Source organism: Brassica rapa, chromosome A06 (genome assembly GCF_000309985.2).
Source record: "Brassica rapa cultivar Chiifu-401-42 chromosome A06, CAAS_Brap_v3.01, whole genome shotgun sequence".
Taxonomy (NCBI): domain Eukaryota; kingdom Viridiplantae; phylum Streptophyta; class Magnoliopsida; order Brassicales; family Brassicaceae; genus Brassica; species Brassica rapa.
In genome coordinates this window covers 26,087,900-26,106,457 of record NC_024800.2, presented here as the reverse complement: position 1 = coordinate 26,106,457, position 18,558 = coordinate 26,087,900, and the positions used below count along the sequence as shown (strand labels likewise).

Sequence of the window (18,558 nt, the reverse complement as noted above, 5' to 3'; positions counted from 1 at the left end):
CATTTGAAATTGATGGTTAACGAAAGAACCGAACAATTGAACCGGGACCCTGACACTAGCAAAACCGCCTTGAGCTAGTTTTATATAATAGAGACTGGGGGTAACGCTTATGACTCTGTAGTCAGTTCTACTGAGTCTGCGTTTGCTTCTTCTTCTAGATCTGATCGCTAATTTCACCCCCAAGGTTTGGTTTTCAAGCTCTTTTCTTCTCCACTTCGATTTCTTCGTTTAGATCGTAGATTCCTCTGTTTTGATCCCTCGAATATGCTGTTTTATTGGTCTCTAACGATTTCCTAAATAAATTCAAGTGTTAGGAATGTTAATTCGCTTTCGCTGGTTTTAGATCTGATTGTGTTTTACACATTCCGATTTTCTTTCCCCCTGTGTCATCCTCGCTGAGATCATAATTGAGTTACCTTTCGTTAGCATAAGCGGCTTTGCATTTGGGCTTGTTACAGCTCTGAATGTTAGAACGATGATATGAATATCATCTAGCTTGTAATTATCTTATTATATTCTGGGTTTTGTTACTAGGTTTGAAAAGTCTATCACTTTATTATACAAAATGGGTCGTGGAAACAGCTGTGGTGGAGGTCAGAGCTCACTCAATTATCTCTTTGGTGGCGGTGATGCTCCTCCTCCTCCTCCTAAGCCCGCTCCAGCTCCTCCTGCTGAGCCAGCCAACAGGACTGCTGCACCTGCACCAGCTCCGGCAGCTGTGAGTGCAACAGCAGCTACTACTACTGTTGAGCCTGCTAAGATCAACAAGGAGATCCCTGCTGGTATCAAAACTCCTGTCAACAACTATGCCCGTGCTGAAGGACAAAACACCGGCAACTTCATCACTGTATGTGCTGTTTTTTCTTTGTGTCCATTACTCATAAATGAAATGTTTCGTCACTAAAACAGAACATTGTAATGCTCCATGCAGGACCGACCTTCCACCAAGGTTCATGCAGCTCCTGGAGGTGGATCATCTCTTGATTATCTCTTCACTGGTGGCAAGTAAAACAGAACTTTGTGTGTGTAATGCAAATTCGTTCCATCCATTGTGTCTCTGCTCTCTATTTAAAACTGTTTGATGTGAACCTCTACATGATAAGAAGTCGGTTTCTTGTCAACCCTTATCTTAATCGTTTATCTTCTAATATTCTGCTGAAAGTGTTCATATCATTTGCAACAAAGACACTTCAAGTTCTCTCTTATTACCCATTAATGCATGCAATACTAAAAGTCTAAAACAAATTACACTGTAAGCACTTCTGTTTCAAACCAAGTACAAAGTCTTTTCTCAAACGTGTGAAAAACTCATCACTTAGGATGCTGAGGAGCAGGGATGATCCCCCATTGTCTCCGGACTTGCTCCAAATCTTCATCGAAATGACGCTCATAGTACACACACATGAGGTCTGTACACTGTCTTCCAGCTCTAACAGCCCAAGGCAAGTAATGCCTAAAGAACATTGACCTCTGCTTCTCGTTGAACCTCACGGTGCCTCCAATCACAGAAAGCATGCACATCGGAAGATACATCTGCTCAAACTCTATCACTTTCAGAGCCGACTCGCCTATAAGATTCGTAGGGAGGCCGAAGAGCGTGTGCCACAAGTCGTGAACTTCACGTGCCCGTGTGGCTACATACGCCAGTTCATCTGTCTCCATGAACCTCACAGGAGGACGATCGTCGGGAGAGAAGTTTCTAGATCCCATGAACTTGGCATACGCAGCTCCAAATGTGTTGTCTGGTAGATCCCAAGCATGACCTACTTGCTCTGACACAACACGAGGACGCTCCAGCAAGATAGCCTGCGGAGATAAAAGAGACAAGATTCAGACCTAAAGACTTTAACTTTATTGTTCAAAGAGGAAACCCATAAGCAAAGTCTCTTGCTTTCAGAGCTAATAATGAAACACCATAGAACTACTCTTTAGCTAATGAAACAGCAATGGTAATAAGAGAAGACGAGAAGCTTAGAAAAAGACTCACTCTTCCTTCAGGACTCTTCTTCATCCTCTCAAGAACCATTTCGAAAGCTGGTTTCCCGGTGGTTTCACCGAGAGCGGCGATCAGATCCGCCCTACGAGGGTTCACTAACGCACCGACGGCAGAACCCACCGCCACGGCAGCTTGTTGCCACCGGCTCAACGGGACTCGAGCTCTTTCAATCGTCATCGTTCGTGGAGAACCCTCCGGTTAGCGAACAGTGAACCTCTTTAATATTCAGATCAAATTCTATAGACGGCGACGACGAGGAATTTAGATGACACGCGCTTATGCCCCCGCGTGGACTTTCTATGCGTAAGATTCAACATTGGGCTTTTAATTGTGTAATTTCAGGTTTATAACTTTGTTGTTGATACAGCCCACTCATTAAACTCCATGGGTTTTGTCGCATTTTATTTCAGTCTCATCTTACTTTTATGAATGTAGTAGAGTCCAATTTTCAATGTACAGTACAACTTCTGTAAATTAATAATATTGAGACTTTAAAATTTTATTAATTTATAAAAAAAAATTATTTAGATTTTTTATTTTAAAATATATTTATTCTAAGATAAAAAATATTTCGTTTTATTGTGTAGACATTAATTGTTATTTTTGAAATTTAATATTTATATTAATTTTATTATATTATTTGGTGGATATAATATATACTTATATATAGTATAGAACTGTGATTTTAGATATAATATTATTCAATCTCATCAAAAATATATTAATTGTTAAAAATATAAAGATAATTCAATTGTGAATATAAAACAAACAATATAATTATAGATTCTTACTTATATAACATATGTATAGATATAAATTATTAATTTATAATTTTAATGGGACCATATATTTATATATAATTTTCTATAAAAATATTATCTTATTATTTTATCGATTTGTGTCAAATTTTGAACCGGTTCAAGTTGGGACCGACAAAATTTATTAATTTAAAAGATTATTAATTTATCAAATATTAATTTATAGAAGTTATATTGTATGTATAATAATAATCAAATGTGTAAGTATCAACTATGATTTAATCCTGAAACTTTAACAAAATAAACATTATGAATATTATGATTAATTAATTAACTAAGAAAAACGGAATACAAGAAATTATGGAATGCAAAATTGAAATCCATTCATTTCATTCATGAGCATTTATTTATCATGAATGTTTATAACACGTTCTATTTTTCATACATTCCACATGAATTATTGGAATGAGATTTTTTTTTGTCCCTTTTTTTTGCTAAAACGTTTTTTATTAAATTCAAATGGTAAAACAATTTTGGAATCTAAAGAATAAGTTATCCCATACAATTTTATTCCCAAAATCTACAATCCATTTGCACCCAATATTGTAAGATTCTATGGATAATAAATAATAAAAAAATAATAATAATTACAACCAAAAAATTACACAAGAAAATTAATAAAATATAAAAAATAATTTTCTACGTCTAAATAATGGTGGTGTGGTGGTTTTTAAAGTTCTCAGGGTTTGCTAGTTTCATCATATTTAGAATATGTGACTTGCGTTTAAATATCTATCAAATGGTTGGTTCCAAAAATTTAAAAGATTATGGGTCATATAAGTCTAGTACTTAATAAGGTAACAATGTAAAAACAAGTCTTTTCAAAAAAAAATGTAAAAACAAGTTCTGTTTCAAAAAACTTATCCATGAAATAAATATTCCATGCAACTCTTAGCAACAAAAAAAATAATATAATACGGTGCAACTTCCGCCCGAAATGGTACTATATATGCTTCCCTAACATATCATCTGCCAATCTTTAGCGCTATATAACTAATTATGATGTTTGAAACACTTGAATTTGCAGTTGTGCCAATGGTGACAGACAAATAATTTGCATCTAAAGTGGAATAAACTGGGAAAGAACGTGTCTCTCTCTAATCATCCTTTTCATCTCCATTTAGCTAAGTTCATCTTTACTTCTTTCATTCCTTTCGATGCTGTTATAATATATGCAGCCTTCATTGCATTATACTGCGTCACTATTAAGTAGATTAGCATCGCATCACATATTTAGCAATGAGTCTAACCCCGTGCGAGAATGGCCCACAAGTCTTAATCCAGACTGGTAAATACTAAATAGGCAGTGATATGTGGACACGTGTCTTTTCTGGCACGTGATGTACGTATGACTGTTTCGTTTACTCGAACACATCGGTCCGAAGAGCGTATGGTAGGGAAAATTGATTTCTTGACCCATTAAGAGTTCGACACGTAGTGTACGAGCTCTGTCCCTAACCTCAACCTGCAAATGCTTGATGCTTCCCTCATCTTACGTTTTGATTGTTAAAGGTAAACCAAAGACGAAAGTCTTTCCCAAAGTACAATTATAAATGTTACTAACTGATAAAGATGTTTAGTCAGAAAACCATATTCATATTGAATGTTACGACTTTTGGCCAACTCTCTTCGTGTTACCTCCTATTATGGACTAGGTTAAAGTTACTTTTTCTAGAAATTGACTAAGTATTATTTTATTTATGAATTTTATTCTATTATAAAATAGAAAATAGAACAAGAGAGTCTGAAGTATTTCTTATTTCAAACTTCATTTTGTAGTGAAAAGTGAAGTGAAGTGAAGTGAAGTTAGAGATACTCTTTTTATAGTTTTTCATTTTAATATATTGATATTCCACAGAGAAGCAAAATGACTGTGATTTTTGCAAGCTTTAACAAAACATACATTAATGTTATATATGAACTTATTCGGAATCATGATACTTAACACCAAAAGCACTAAGCTGGCTTCATTCACTGTACATGAAACTTACATAGTTACAAGACAGAGGGTTCCAATTTGGACTAAAACCACAAACCGAGAGAATTAGTGTTTATCTAACAGAAGACTTAATAAACTTATGAGAACACAATAAGAATCATTTCATCAATAACCAGTACAGACTTTATAATTTTTAATGAAAGCCTTAGATATGGTTTTTAACCTTGTGGATTAAGGACAAATGAAAACCTTAATCTACTGGTAAGGCTATACTTCCTTCACCCCTTATGGATATTTTGTTTAGTTAAGCTCTTTATTTCCCATTACACATAGTTTATTCGTTTAATATGTGATCTCATTATTAAATAATGTTATGTAAATGAACCATAATTTAACAAATATATTTAAATATAACGTTTCCTATACCAGCTCTGGTGTAAGGAAAAAACGTTAATTATTCAATATTATATTTTCCTATCGAAGTTTAATAAATTAAGAAAATCTAAGAAGAACGATATTGAATTAGATTTCAACTAATACATCATAACTAGGTGCAGAATAAATAAAGTTCTCTTTGTTCAAAAAAATAAAACAGATAAAGTTCTTACAATTATAGCTCAAACAACTTCATGTCTATGGTCATTGAGTAACTAGGGTTTAAGCCCATCATGTGGTCTAATCTAGCTCCAATTTGTTAGTCTAATGACACAGAAGAACTTTGCAAGAATCAGGTGATTGGGTAGCTTAGGATCCATAGAGGTATTTCTAGGTGATATTAAAAAATTCTTTTGAGGTAAAAATCACTGTATACGTTTATTTGGTTAATGAAAATTGAAATTAAGCCGAAAAAAAGTCTACAAGCATCAGGTACCTACAATATATTGTTATAGTGTGTTGGAAATATTAATGGATCCCCTCAATTTTGAATATATATACCTACAGTTTTGTTATATTGGTCTACAAAATAATAAAACTTATAATGGTAGATCCATGGGACAATCTTCTTCCTAAGAAAGGAGAGCACTGCTACTACCCCAAACATATATACATAAATTATTAGAAACAATGATCGTGTTTAAAAAAAAATTATATCGACAATTTTTTTTTAAAATAGTCAGAATAATATTATTCAACAGTTCGTACGAAACTATTCATTCTTCTATTTATTTTTCGTAAGTAGTAGTTGATAATGTATTAGAAGTTACTATTTTCTAACCAGTAACCAGAAGGCTTACATATCTAAATATTGGATATTTACTAGAAAACTATTGAAAATGAGTATTTGTTAAGAGATCATTTTCTGTCTCTGACTTATCCACCAAAACTTTCCATATAAAAATATGAAATATAACATTGCAGTATTTTTTTTCTGAACTTCGCATTGCAGTATTCTTTGGTATTTATTCCTTTTAGATGTAAACTAGAGCATCTGTCTATATGTTGCATATTGTAAGGTGACCACCTGGTACCATAAAAGAATGGTGGAGAATAGCGAGTACGTAGAAGATAAATATCTAATTAATTTATACATGATAATAGGGATAAGACATGCATTTCCATCAAGAAGTTTAATATAGATAAAATAAATAGATCATTAGCTAGCACAAAAGGACAAAAATAATTTTAATTTTTTTGTGATTTACGGTTGAACAAAATAAATAAGGTACCAAGTGAAACATGAGTCAGCAAGCAAGTTAAAAAAAGTTGTGTGAGACATATCACATGAGTAGATTAACAACCATCATCATGAATGTAATATAAGATGCCAAGAGAAGAAGTGAGAACAAACAAGATATCCATGTCAAGTAATCACAGGGCCTAGCCTTTTCTTTAAGTGAAGTTTTATTTTGTTAACCCGACAAGAAGCATCCTACGAAAAAGTTGAAAAAATCTTAGGATTTGAGAGCTAAACTGTTCATAAGATATTCTCTTTTGTTTTCCTTTCTCTTGCCAAGATAAATCAGAATAAATGGTGTCCAGCTCTTGTTTCAAGCATCTATGAGTCATTGTTATGTTTATAATACATATGAGTATGAGCATATAGAAGCTAATATTAGTTTTATCTTTAAATCTATCTTGGATTCTACAGTATTTAAGAAAATAGATTAACAGAACTTTGATAGTAGATACTAAATAGTAGAGAGTACGTACTATATCAGTTTCTTTTTATTGATGATTGTACTATATATATCAGATTAACCATTTCAATTTTTGACACAATTTGTCGGTAAGTGTAGAACTGTTTTATGCATTTAAACGATCGTGAAGTAGCTGTCATACGAAAGAACCCGTCGGCAAGAGAGGCAAATCAAACAAAAAATCTTTACAAGCCTATCATTTTCTTACTTTTATTCACAACACACACACAGAGTATATATACATTATAGTGTTCTTTTCATAATCTAAACGTGTCAATACCTGAAAAACGTTAATTTATTTCTCTTCATTTCATGAAAAATATGTAACCAAATCATGAAATACAAATAGATAGGAGTTAGACCTGTGAATATGCTCTATTTAAGGCATCTTTTACATGTTGTATTTATAATCTTTTCTGAGCATATATATAGATAAACTAGGGACTAGATCTGATGCAAGTAAGCAATCTATATATATACATATATGGCAGAAATCTATCTATCTTTAAATCTAATGGAGGAGGGTGATAGAGAAAAGTTGGTGCATTTTGGTTGGACTAGGGAGAGAGATATCTTAACTCTCCTTGGAAAAGTACTAGGAATCAATTATTATCTTCTGCAAAAAGACAAAAATGTATAGAAGAAATCTAAAAATAAAAAAATAAAAAAAATAAAATTATTTCCTCATGAAGTAAGAATAAAACTATGTGGTATATATATACACATATTGACATATAAACGAAATTATGATATTTTCTCTTTTAAAAAAGGAAAGTTTGCGATATAAGTTTGTAAGCTTTTATTTGGCCAAGAATGGCTTAGCATCTGCAAAAATCAAACACAAAGCTATTCTCTTATAACACTCCAACAAAAGAAGAACCTGAACACCGTGGCCCACCAGCACCACTATCTCAACCACCACTACCATCTCCTCCACCACCAGTAACTGGACAAGAGAGGAAACCAATTCATGCCCTAGATTTAGAATCCTTTTGTGACAAGATCTACACTCTTCACAATTTACTTATACATACTCTTCTATATATATGTAAATCATTACTTGTGCGTTTAGAGTTGAAAAGAAAGAAAGTTTTCTGTTGTTTTATTTTTTTGTTTCTTGGTGAGAGAGAAAGAGAGGCGAGAAAACTTAAGGATGGGAAGAGGGAAAGTTGAGTTGAAGAGGATAGAGAACAAGATCAACAGGCAAGTTACTTTTGCAAAGAGAAGGAACGGTTTGCTTAAAAAGGCTTATGAGCTTTCTGTGCTTTGTGATGCTGAGATTGCTCTTCTCATTTTCTCTAACCGTGGCAAGCTCTACGAATTCTGCAGCAGCCCTAGGTAACTAAAATCTTTAACCTTTGATTCTCATCTCTCTCTTCTACAGTTTCTGTTTTTGTCCTCTCTTTTCAGATTTTTAGGTTTTTGATTATTTTTAAGGATTGTTGGAGAATATATAAGCAAATCATGATTTTGCTTGGACCTTTCAAGATTTTGTTAGGATCGGTTGATTAGGGTTTAATGAACAAATCTGGCTTCTAGAGGGAGATTAAATTAACAAAAAGATGATCATATTCCGAGGGTCTTAGATCGTCTAGATAATGAGTTAAGCGACTTTGAAAAGAAAAGTTAATAAGATTTGTATATAGAAGCTATATCTAATAATATAAATCTATAGTGAAAGCTTTTACACATGAGATTAAGTCTTGAAGGGGGTGTTCCAAATTTCCAGAGAGACAAAGGATTGACCTCTGGATATATACAAAGCTGTAAATTAAAGAACACACCAAAATACTTTCTCTACTTCTTTAAGTTCATATCTCTCAAGTACTTATAATCCTGTTAAAGTTAAAAGAGACAACTGTGATGATACTCAATTTCATATGTTTCTTTTGCGCATAACAATTTTTTTTTTCCTTTTTGGAATAAACAGCTTTTTGTTTTTGTAAACCCATCATGAGATTTATATTGATCTTCATGTTCTTGGATTTAACATGGAGATTTTACAATGCTCTAAAGGGTTTTTTTTTTAATATTTCTCAAAAGAAATTCAAAGTTAATTTGATTGCTTTAATAAATGTTAAATATCAAGTGATCATTTGTTTATATGAACTAGTGGTATGGCCAAGATGGTTGAGAAGTATAGAAAACACAGTTATGCAACAATGGATCCAAATCAATCAGCTAAAGACTTGCAGGTATATCTTCTCTCTCCATATATGAATTATCAAAAAACTGACTCGAACGTTTTGAAACTTGAAACTGTCCTTAATTATTTTAGCAAAAAAAAAATGATCCTTAATTAATATTTATTTTATGGCAGGAGAGGTACCAAGACTACTTGAATCTCAAATCAAGAGTTGAGGTCCTTCAACATTCACAAAGGTACATAGCATAATTCATACCACATCTTGAGTAAATGCTTACTCCTACTACATTAACTCTTCTGGAATTTGCTTGTTTTTAGGCATTTGCTAGGTGAAGAGATAGCCTGGATGGGAGTGGATGAGCTTGAGCAGCTAGAACGTCAAGTAGATACATCACTGAGGCAAATAAGATCCACAAAGGTATACACAATCTCAAGAAATCGTCAAGTTGACATTAGATTATTTGGTCCGAAGAACATTTAGAACAGTACCAAATCTTTGTGGCTTTATTTTCTCATTACCAGGCCCGGTCGATGCTTGATCAACTATCTGACCTCAAAAGCAAGGTACATAAAGAGTAACACAGTATCCAAGAATCTCAACACAACACATTCTCATATTCATTAATTTACAGGAGGAAATGTTACTGGAAACCAACAGAGATCTTAAGAGAAAGGTAGTGCCATCAAAATATTATAGCTCAAGAAACTGAATTCATTTGAGATCTTTGACAACATTTTCTCTTCCTCTCTCTCTATCTATCTCAGTTGGAGGAAAGTGATGCAACCCTTAATCAAACACTATGGGGAGCTTCATCTTCTGCAGAACATTCCCAACAACAACAACAAGAAGGCATGACTTCTTATCATGCGAACCCTCTTAGTCAAGAAGTGGGTTTCTTTAGGCCTTTACAGGGCAATGTAGCATTGCAGATGAGGTAGGAATTTACCACAGATAACAGTGAAGACCTAATGAATTACCTTCTATGATCAGCAAGATTTATAATTGATTTTTGTCTGTTTTTACGGAACAGTCATTACAATCCTGGGATGCCAAATGCAAGCAACTCTGCAACAACATCACAGAATGTTATTAATGGGTTCTTCCCTGGATGGATGGTCTGAAGAAACTACATATCAATGTATACGTATGTGTGTTTTATAGATCACATATCATTGCTTGTACCATTTTGTGTTTTTGCAAGAGAACAATAGTTCATGATTACAAACACTGTTATATAATCAAGAGCTGTAATGTCATACTCCACATTATCACTTTTTTCTCCCATAATATTTAAATATTTTTGAACTTTTTAAAAATACAGAATTTGTGGGAACATTCTTTTAATTTTATTTTTAAATATCATAGAAACTTAGTCGTACTATGATTAAATTCTCTAGATTAGAATTGGATTCTGAAACAAGTAGTGCTCTGCATTTGTATCAAGATTGTGATCTGGATTATTAAAACGACTAATTAAATCTATTAAAAATGATTATGAGAACAGGTCCAAAAGGGGGTAGTTGTTTATTTTCATGGCAAGCACGTTCAAGAAATGGCTCCAACCAAAACCATACAAACAAAAAAAGCACTATTTAAAACACAAAGCAGAAAACGAAAAGAACAATAGAGAGAAGGATTATCAAAATGGGGAAACCAGCTGGGTATTGGGTGAATAAGATTAGGACATCATTCAAAGGAGGATCATCTTCGAGCAAATCACTAGATGAAGGAAGTGCTTCTGGTTCTAGAAAGAACGGTAGTAAGAATCAGAAAACAGAGGAAGGCAATAAGAAGGGTGAAGCTGAGAGTGGGAGGAAAGTGATGGTTGTTGTGGACACAACTTCACAGTCAAAGAATGCTCTTCAATGGGCATTAACACAATGTGTTCAAGATGAAGACAATATCACTCTCCTCCATGTCACAAAAACACCTGTAGGACAAGGTAATAAGCATAATTTATATACTGTATGTACACAAATTTGCATTTAACATTTAATTGGAACTTAGAAGGTATCCCATTCCCAGTAGAACCGTCATCGATGAACAACCAAAAAGAACAACTTATCGGCTTTCTAGGGTAATTGGGCTTAAATTCGGCCCAACATTGTTACCTGTGTGATTAAAGTTTCTTTCTTTCATTAATTGATCCTCGGTTTCATACTTTCAAAATTTGTATTTTTGTTTTATTTTTTTTCTAATAATAACTCTTCTTAATTTTTGTGTTTATTTTGAAATGAGTTGTATAACTAGGAACTTTTCCAATAGTCAAATTTACAAAGATATACAATATACACGGCAAAGTCAATTCACTGTTAAAAAAAAAGATAACCTGGGATATTTGTGTGTTTTTAACTCATCTAAAAATGATCAAAAAAAAAAAAGATGAAGAAAAATGTTTCTTTTATTGAGTTCGATGTGTTAATTAGTGAACAGCACAGACCTAGATTCTAGATTTAATTACAGAATTGCCTTTTATTTTTTTAAAAATCAGATATCTTTGAACCATCTTTATTTGTCATAAATTTGGTTTTACTTTTTGTATTTGTCATTTATATTCGGCTTCAGAATTTTTGGTTCATACTCGACTCAGCCCTATACTATTTAGAACAGGCCCCAACCCAAAAGATGATAGGACTGGGCAGGGGAGGCTATCACGTTTGGTATTGCTTAATCTCTATTAACCGTATGTTTATTATGTTAAATAGCTACAGATGAGACACAAGGGCAGAGAAACTCAAGGGCTCATGAACAAGTTCATCCACTGAAGAACTTTTGTCAGCTCAAGAAACCTAATGTAAAAAGACTTTTGTAACAAATCAAAGAAACTGATTCGAGCCAAAGCTCATTTTGACATCAGTGCTTTCTTTGCTTATTTTTCAGGTGAAGACGGAGATAGTGGTGGTTGAAACGGCGGAGGAGAAAGGGAAGACGATAGTGGCGGAAGCAAAGAAACAAGGAGCTGGAGTTTTGGTTTTAGGTCAGAGAAAACGAACTTCCAAGTGGCGCGTGATTTGGAAGTGGCGAGCAAAAGGAGGAATAGGAGGAGGAGTGGTTGAGTATTGTATTCATAACTCCGAGTGTATGGCTATTGCCGTAAGGAAGAAAAGTAACAACGGAGGTTACTTGATCACCACTAAACGTCACAAAGATTTCTGGCTCTTGGCCTAATTTTTATTATTGCTATCACACATCTTAAATCAAAATCCTTTTCTCTTTTGTCTTTTGTTAATTGAAATGATCTTTATTGCTTTCTTTTGATGTGTTCATGGATATGATTGTTCTCTATCATGTACTGCTGCTCTAAAGAAAAAGAACAAGAGTGTAAAGACTTTAGTTTTCATTATATTTGTTATTGTGTTGTTGAACTTATAAAAGCTAATTATAATATAATAAGCTAAGAAGCATTCTTCATGCATACACAACCTGTAGCTAGGCAAACAGAAAAAAACTAGTCGAAATTTTTTGGAAATTTTTTGATTTCAGTTGTCAATTTAATATTTTTCTTAAAATGTTTTGATGTGTCGATCGCCATATCGTTGATAACACTTTTCTAGCGATTTTTAACAGACCATTATTTGCATTCACTAAAAATACTCTGAATAAGGCATGAGTTGATCGATGGTCTCATGGTCAATAGTTAAACTAGTTTATTTTCACCTTAAAAGAGTGCACAAAGCTTGACTATCATCAAGGCACAGTTGAGACTTGAGAGAGATTGACAAATGTAACATTTCAATTTTCATTGAAGAATACTTCATTCCTTATTATAAGATTTTCTGTCTTGCACAAAAGTTAAAGCAATATTTTATCTAAATTAAAATTATTCAACTATATGAAAAATATTGCATACAAATTGTAAGAAAAGATTAAAAGCAATTGATTAAAAGTTTTGCAGATAGATAAGATAAATAAACTTAACAAAAAAAAAAGATAAAACATTACAAAATAAAAGGAAGTAGAAATGTAGAATTCAACTCGAATCATTATTCAGTCACCCTTGCAAACCCTTCTTTCGTATAGAGATCATTCATCATTTGTTAATCTTTTGTGCCGCATCGTTGACGGCCGTGACAGCTCCGGCAACAGCAACGGCGGTACCGACAACACCAACGGCAGTTGCTGCAGCACTTACTGCCGTAACAGCAGTACATACGCTTACTGCAGTAGCAACAAAATCGAAAAAACTCATGTTTGTTATATTTTTCTTCTTTTTCTATTGTGTGCGCAATTTAGTTGTTGCTTCTTTTTTTTTAAATAAAAATATTTCGTTCATGGGATTTATATAGTTGAACTGGATATTAATATTTTTATCGGGGTTCGAAAGTTGACTACATTTTACAAGATAACTCAATTTTCTAGGAGGTTTAAAATGTTTGAATCGTAATTTAATGATTATGGTCTGAGTAATTAATTCTAGCAAAAGACTCTTAGAGAGACGAAAGAATTAATTAGCCTCTTAAAGAAGCGTGGGAATTTATACTTACATAGTATGTATAATGTATCGATTAAAGATACGGGTAAATCTCCAAAAATGATCCAAAAATACATTTTTGACCGAATAAACACAAGCGGCGAAAAATTATCAAAAAAGTTTTGAAGGTAAATGACAATTATACTTAATAAACATTTAAATAAATAATAAAAATAAATAATATTTTTCGAAAAAACTTTATTCTATATTTGAAACCTTTTCCGAATTTTTTTCCAATCTTCTTTTTTGAAATTTTATTTCAAAATCTGAAAGTTCTTTTATAAAAAAAATTTAAAAAATATATTTTAATTTTTAAATCCTAAACCTCATCCTCCTCTCCTTCCAAAACTCCATGATTAAATCAGTTAATCTTAGTTATATGTATTTAGTAAAACTTATTTTGATCATTGGAGATTTTTATGATTTAAAATTGTATTGATATCTTATGGTATCTCTCTAAAAATATAAACAATTTTAGAATACTAATCGACAAGTTAAGAAGAAAATAAATGAGGGTTAATACTTTCTTGAATCACAAGTTATATACATACAAACACACAAAAAGATGTTAGTCTTGGAATAATGGGTTCATGGTCGCATTTCTTGAAGAGGTGCAAGTAGAAAAGATCATACATTCCCTTTTCATTAATTTTAGTTTTACTTTTTTTCTTTAACATTTAGATTTCAATTTGTGTGCCAAAAAAAAGATTTAATTTTTTTAAAATCAAAATATGTTACACAAAGTACTTAATTACTTGGTGTCTTGTCAGCAAAGATTTTAAACATAATAATATAGTAAAAATTCTTAAAGGCTAAGTTTTGAACGACCGTCAGCTCTTTTTTATTTCGTAAACGCGTGGGGGATGAGTAGAATACGTCGTAACGTCGGCACTCAAAAATGTCCTAAACTAAGTAAACATCTTGGTTTCTTATATATCTGGTTCGATTGATCGCTCATTTTATATTGGACCAAAAATAATAATAATTCATGACTAGCTTATATATGCCGTTCGTATTTTAACATATTATCGATGGATGTCGATGATAAGCAAAGCAAAATAGATTAAACTTCTTTATTACATAACGATCATAACAAGGTTCATATGACATACCATGAGCACCCTAGCTATTATTGTCATTATTCTTATTATTTCATCATATAGTAGAAATCTGAAGTACGAGTCCCACATACATCATCAAACATATTCATTTCTTACGCAGGTTCTGGAAATACCCTTTCGGGTCGCTCTCGAAAGCATTCCTGAAAATCCGACCATCCTTACCGGGAGCCTTCATAGTCTTCGTTTGGGGTCCTGATCCCATCCCGGAGAACAAGCCAGCAACGGCTCCAACGACACCTATGACCGCCATGGCGATTTCAAAGACTGAAGTATCTCTTTTCTCGTCGTCGCTCATTTTGATAAGATGATACAATTTCAAGATTTACTTTTTTCTTTGGAATAGAAGTGATGCATGTGATTTATAGTTGTAGATGCCATACCAAACGATTTATTAGATGAAATTAAATTCTCATTTCAATTTACTAGGAAGACGTCTTAACTACGAATTTGTACTTAATGGCACCGTTCCGTTTGGAGTCGACTGGGTTTCCTTCCCTAGGGAAGAATATGAGTGGTATAATGAATTTTTTTGTATTTTGAAAATTAATCAAATCATACAGTTTCAAATTATCATTTGGCTTTGGAACAAACTTATACGTGTTTGATCTAAGCTATTGTTATCTCCAAAGTTTATGAATATGTTTGTATGTGATAATAAAAAGACAAAACAAGGGAATATTTCTTTTCGATTTGTTCCATGCATGTGACGTGACGTGATCGGAGAGAATGGACCTCTAAGCGATTTGAATAATCTACCAAGATTTCAAGAATGTGACCTCAAATATGTTTTTGCATTTGAAAGTATTATACCTGATTTTGACAAAAATAAAGAAGTATTATACCTGTTTCTGTTTTGTTCTATAAATACATGTTGATAAATTTAGAGAATGGACGATCCTAATTGACATAGATGTATGATGTATATCACTATTGGCACCATAATGTACTTGAAATGTTTTTTATTTGTGTCTCTTTCGGTTTCTTACTCATTTAAGTTGGTATCGTTCTTTCTCTGGTTTGGCTTTAGTTGGTGTTTTGTTGTCTGACACAATTTTATAGAGCCCTCTCAGATTTTCTGTCGCTTTTGGTATTTGTTGGGACCAATGACATTATTTCAGATAAAATAAAAGTATATGATATCCTGCCGTCCAAAAATAGATGAAAATGATCGTGAAGGCAAATATACATTTTCACAACAAATAAGTGAAGTCCATTGGTCCAAGTTTTTTATCAATTTTGATTTTTTCATAAACAAACGATTAAAAGTTATGGATAGAAGGAGAGACACATGGGAAATGTCATGGTCAGAGGTGTTGTGGCACACCAATCAACAAGGATCATGAAACCACTTTCCTTTTGACTTTTTCGCTCAAAGTTAGAATTCAATACTTATAATTTTATGCCAACTTGTTTGCTAATTATGAACAGTAACCCCATAATAAAATTCTATGGCCGCCTGAAAAAAAGATGTTTCGACAGAGCCAGTCAAAAGAAAATCTTATGGAAAGTGATTGTAATCCAATTTTATATACAATCCACCAAATGTAAAAGTACACAAGAATATACTTTAAAAAGCCCTGTAAGAATCTAAACTTTGATGTTCTAAAAGCAGCTTCTTCTTGTACTACACATTCACACAATGCACTGCTACTTACTGTCATTTACAGATAAAAGAGTAACACTATGTTCAAGATCTGATCAACCCGAAATTGACGAAAGATCTCGACTTGAAAACCCCAAAGAGAAACCCCGTTTGAGATTCTGGAGAACTCGGTTTCACCTCTGTGTTTCCCCCTTTGACTTGAAGTATCTTCTGACCAATCACTTGCCTGATTGAATCTATGGTCTTTGCATCAACTTCATAACCAGAAGCATCCCTCACGTAGAACGTGTTGAGCGCTTTACCTCCTTTTGTCTTCACCTCAGCTCTTGTCACCGTAAGACTGTTCTCACGGAATATCCGAGTCACGTCTGATAGTAATCCAACTCTATCCGAAGTGCAAAGCTCAAGCTTCAACCCCTAACAACATATAAACAAAAGTTAAAGCCAACAACAACACACAAACAAACATTCTTCTCCAAAGCAGAGATCATAACAATGTTTTTACCTCAAAGACTCTTCTCTGAATAGCGGCTTTAAGACACTTGATCACTCTCTGTCTCTCTGCCTCAGACTTCACAGGAGATCCATCCGTATGCCTTATGTAGTACTCCTGATAAGCTTCAGGGCCTTCAGCATCAATGCTGGCATGCGAAACCACATACTTCATATCCGTCAAGGTAAAGACAGTATCAAACAAAAGCTTTGGTCTGTCTTTGCATTTGATCATCACAATAGAGTAATCCAAATCATGCAAGTTTGAGACATCCACATCTGGAACCACTCTCCCAATCTTATCCTCATCATCAACGTTATTCTCCCACTCGTCGTAATCTCTATCCGCAAACATCAGCTGATGAAGCTTACGGTCCGCGTTGAGAGAAGAAGAAACCGTGGTTTTGGGTTCACGACATCTCCTGCTCCTGCTCCCACCTGTGAGCACGTAGCCAAGAAGCTTCCTGATCTTGGACAACCTCTCTGGATCAGTGACCGCTGAGGAGGTTTCCTCGTCGGTTACTTGCAAAACCGCCGCTGCTTTTGCTCTATGCGTCCAGATCTCGGCGTTGACCACGTTGCATTGAAGATCGGTTAGAACAGCGCAGAGCTCGGATAACAAACCGGGCCTGTCAGTTCCTGTGAGCTCAATGACGGTGAAGTCGACAGATTGTTTAACACCGATGGTTGATCTCGGACTGTAGCATGAAGACTCATCAGGGCCAAGAGACTGCAAACAACCACACACACAAAAAGGGGTTTATTATAATCAAATCACCAAACCAAACAGAACAGAACATAAACAAGAGGTTTGTTCATCACTTACTTTACGGATGTAATCAAGAACGATCTCATCAGTGACTTTGTTCCCATCTTGGTTAGTGACGTTGAAGACATCCATGAACCAGCCACCATCAGAGGAGATGTAAGCTTTCTTGATGGTGAGGTTAAGATCAGTCAAGACTTGAACAACTTCCAGAAGAATACCATGTTTATTCGCACTATCCACCTAACACAAAATCAAAACTGGTTTTTTACTTCAACAAAACCAAACTTAATAATGTGAAAATGAAATCTCAGAGAAGGTTACCTTAATGACAGTGACGTTCTTGTAGACATCGTTATCAATCACAACCCTAAAATAAATAATAATCAAATTAAAAAACTAAGTCTAAATTGAAAAGAAAAAAAACATAACAAAGATCAAAGTTCAGGAGATATTTTACTTTGGAGGATTAACTCTTCTGATAAACCTTGCAATCTCATCATCCATATGATATGAATAGCTCAAGCAAGCATCTGAAAGATACAAAACAAAACCCAATTAAAACCAAAACAGAGACTAAACCCTATAACACGATTACAAACGAACCCATGACGAAAAGACTCGAAATTTAACAAACCCATAATCAAAAGACTCGAAATTGAACAAACCCATAATCAAAAGACTCAAAATTGAACAATCAATCATCGAGGAAGAACAGAGAGAGAGAGAGAGGAGCAACGAACCCATTCTCGATTCGATTGTGTTTGTTGATGATCGATATCTCTCTGGGAGGAAGAGGAAGACTTTGCAAAATCACGAGAAAGTTTGTTAAATTTATATTCAGAGAAAGAGATAATTAATTAATTATTAAATAATAAAAATCTAAAAGGGGAAAAAAGAAGTGGAGATCCATTTACACTTCACACTATGCTCTGTCTCTGACACAGATTCAGCCGACACGATTCTCCTCTCTATACCTGCACAGATGAAACACTCTTTTATTTTGTTTTTGTTAAATTGTGATATTGTGATGAGGATGAGTCTAGTCATATATACACTTGGCGCAC

General features: G+C 33.7%; 5 protein-coding genes across 7 annotated transcripts; 3 read left to right on the top strand and 2 right to left on the bottom strand.

Annotated features, from left to right (window-relative positions):
- Window positions 1-2: 2 nt before the first annotated feature.
- On the top strand, window positions 3-16,701 carry LOC103875393 (protein SPIRAL1). Of its 2 annotated transcripts, XM_033272278.1 has the most exons (4): window positions 3-184; window positions 535-847; window positions 932-1,010; window positions 16,683-16,701. In XM_033272278.1, exons 2-3 carry the CDS (start codon window positions 566-568, stop codon window positions 1,007-1,009), a joined length of 360 nt encoding a protein of 119 aa, XP_033128169.1. In that variant the 5' UTR covers window positions 3-184; window positions 535-565; the 3' UTR covers window position 1,010; window positions 16,683-16,701. The 2 variants fall into 2 exon arrangements, with proteins under 2 accessions (XP_033128169.1, XP_009152154.1); XM_009153906.3 differs by lacking the exon at window positions 16,683-16,701 and having other exon boundaries at window positions 4-184; window positions 932-1,188.
- On the bottom strand, window positions 1,185-2,243 carry LOC103875391 (ubiquinone biosynthesis protein COQ4 homolog, mitochondrial). Its single transcript, XM_009153905.3, has 2 exons — window positions 1,988-2,243; window positions 1,185-1,806 (listed from the first exon to the last, which is right to left on the bottom strand). Exons 1-2 carry the CDS (start codon window positions 2,171-2,173, stop codon window positions 1,312-1,314), a joined length of 681 nt encoding a protein of 226 aa, XP_009152153.1. The 5' UTR covers window positions 2,174-2,243; the 3' UTR covers window positions 1,185-1,311.
- Window positions 7,529-10,325, top strand: LOC103875390 (agamous-like MADS-box protein AGL3). Its single transcript, XM_009153904.3, has 8 exons — window positions 7,529-8,229; window positions 9,005-9,086; window positions 9,212-9,273; window positions 9,356-9,455; window positions 9,560-9,601; window positions 9,670-9,711; window positions 9,803-9,972; window positions 10,069-10,325. Exons 1-8 carry the CDS (start codon window positions 8,045-8,047, stop codon window positions 10,157-10,159), a joined length of 774 nt encoding a protein of 257 aa, XP_009152152.2. The 5' UTR covers window positions 7,529-8,044; the 3' UTR covers window positions 10,160-10,325.
- LOC103875389 (universal stress protein PHOS32) lies at window positions 10,628-13,183 on the top strand. Its single transcript, XM_009153903.3, has 3 exons — window positions 10,628-10,980; window positions 11,744-11,832; window positions 11,919-13,183. Exons 1-3 carry the CDS (start codon window positions 10,683-10,685, stop codon window positions 12,204-12,206), a joined length of 675 nt encoding a protein of 224 aa, XP_009152151.1. The 5' UTR covers window positions 10,628-10,682; the 3' UTR covers window positions 12,207-13,183.
- Window positions 16,139-18,556, bottom strand: LOC103875388 (ACT domain-containing protein ACR5). Of its 2 annotated transcripts, none has more exons than XM_009153902.2 (7): window positions 18,409-18,556; window positions 18,235-18,294; window positions 17,952-18,024; window positions 17,816-17,861; window positions 17,552-17,734; window positions 16,739-17,455; window positions 16,139-16,650 (listed from the first exon to the last, which is right to left on the bottom strand). In XM_009153902.2, the coding sequence occupies exons 1-7, from the start codon at window positions 18,539-18,541 to the stop codon at window positions 16,318-16,320; spliced, it is 1,545 nt and encodes a 514-aa protein (XP_009152150.2). In that variant the 5' UTR covers window positions 18,542-18,556; the 3' UTR covers window positions 16,139-16,317. The 2 variants fall into 2 exon arrangements, with proteins under 2 accessions (XP_009152150.2, XP_033128165.1); XM_033272274.1 differs by having other exon boundaries at window positions 18,235-18,303; window positions 18,410-18,493.
- Between the last annotated feature and the right edge of the window lie 2 nt (window positions 18,557-18,558).

Bases quoted from the DNA above. Each gene is read 5' to 3' on its own strand.
- LOC103875393 (XM_033272278.1), top strand. From the start codon at position 566: ATGGGTCGTGGAAACAGCTGTGGTGGAGGTCAGAGCTCACTCAATTAT. The intron at 848-931 runs GTATGTGCTGTT...TGCTCCATGCAG, and splicing joins ACACCGGCAACTTCATCACT to GACCGACCTTCCACCAAGGT.
- LOC103875391 (XM_009153905.3), bottom strand. From the start codon at position 2,173: ATGACGATTGAAAGAGCTCGAGTCCCGTTGAGCCGGTGGCAACAAGCT. The intron at 1,807-1,987 runs GTGAGTCTTTTT...TTATCTCCGCAG, and splicing joins AGAAGAGTCCTGAAGGAAGA to GCTATCTTGCTGGAGCGTCC.
- LOC103875390 (XM_009153904.3), top strand. From the start codon at position 8,045: ATGGGAAGAGGGAAAGTTGAGTTGAAGAGGATAGAGAACAAGATCAAC. The intron at 9,087-9,211 runs GTATATCTTCTC...ATTTTATGGCAG, and splicing joins AATCAGCTAAAGACTTGCAG to GAGAGGTACCAAGACTACTT. The intron at 9,973-10,068 runs GTAGGAATTTAC...TTTACGGAACAG, and splicing joins AATGTAGCATTGCAGATGAG to TCATTACAATCCTGGGATGC.
- LOC103875389 (XM_009153903.3), top strand. From the start codon at position 10,683: ATGGGGAAACCAGCTGGGTATTGGGTGAATAAGATTAGGACATCATTC. The intron at 10,981-11,743 runs GTAATAAGCATA...TATGTTAAATAG, and splicing joins AAAAACACCTGTAGGACAAG to CTACAGATGAGACACAAGGG. The intron at 11,833-11,918 runs GTAAAAAGACTT...CTTATTTTTCAG, and splicing joins GTCAGCTCAAGAAACCTAAT to GTGAAGACGGAGATAGTGGT.
- LOC103875388 (XM_009153902.2), bottom strand. From the start codon at position 18,541: ATGACTAGACTCATCCTCATCACAATATCACAATTTAACAAAAACAAA. The intron at 17,456-17,551 runs GTAAGTGATGAA...GGTTGTTTGCAG, and splicing joins TTCTTGATTACATCCGTAAA to TCTCTTGGCCCTGATGAGTC. The intron at 16,651-16,738 runs GTAAAAACATTG...ATATGTTGTTAG, and splicing joins TTCAGAGAAGAGTCTTTGAG to GGGTTGAAGCTTGAGCTTTG.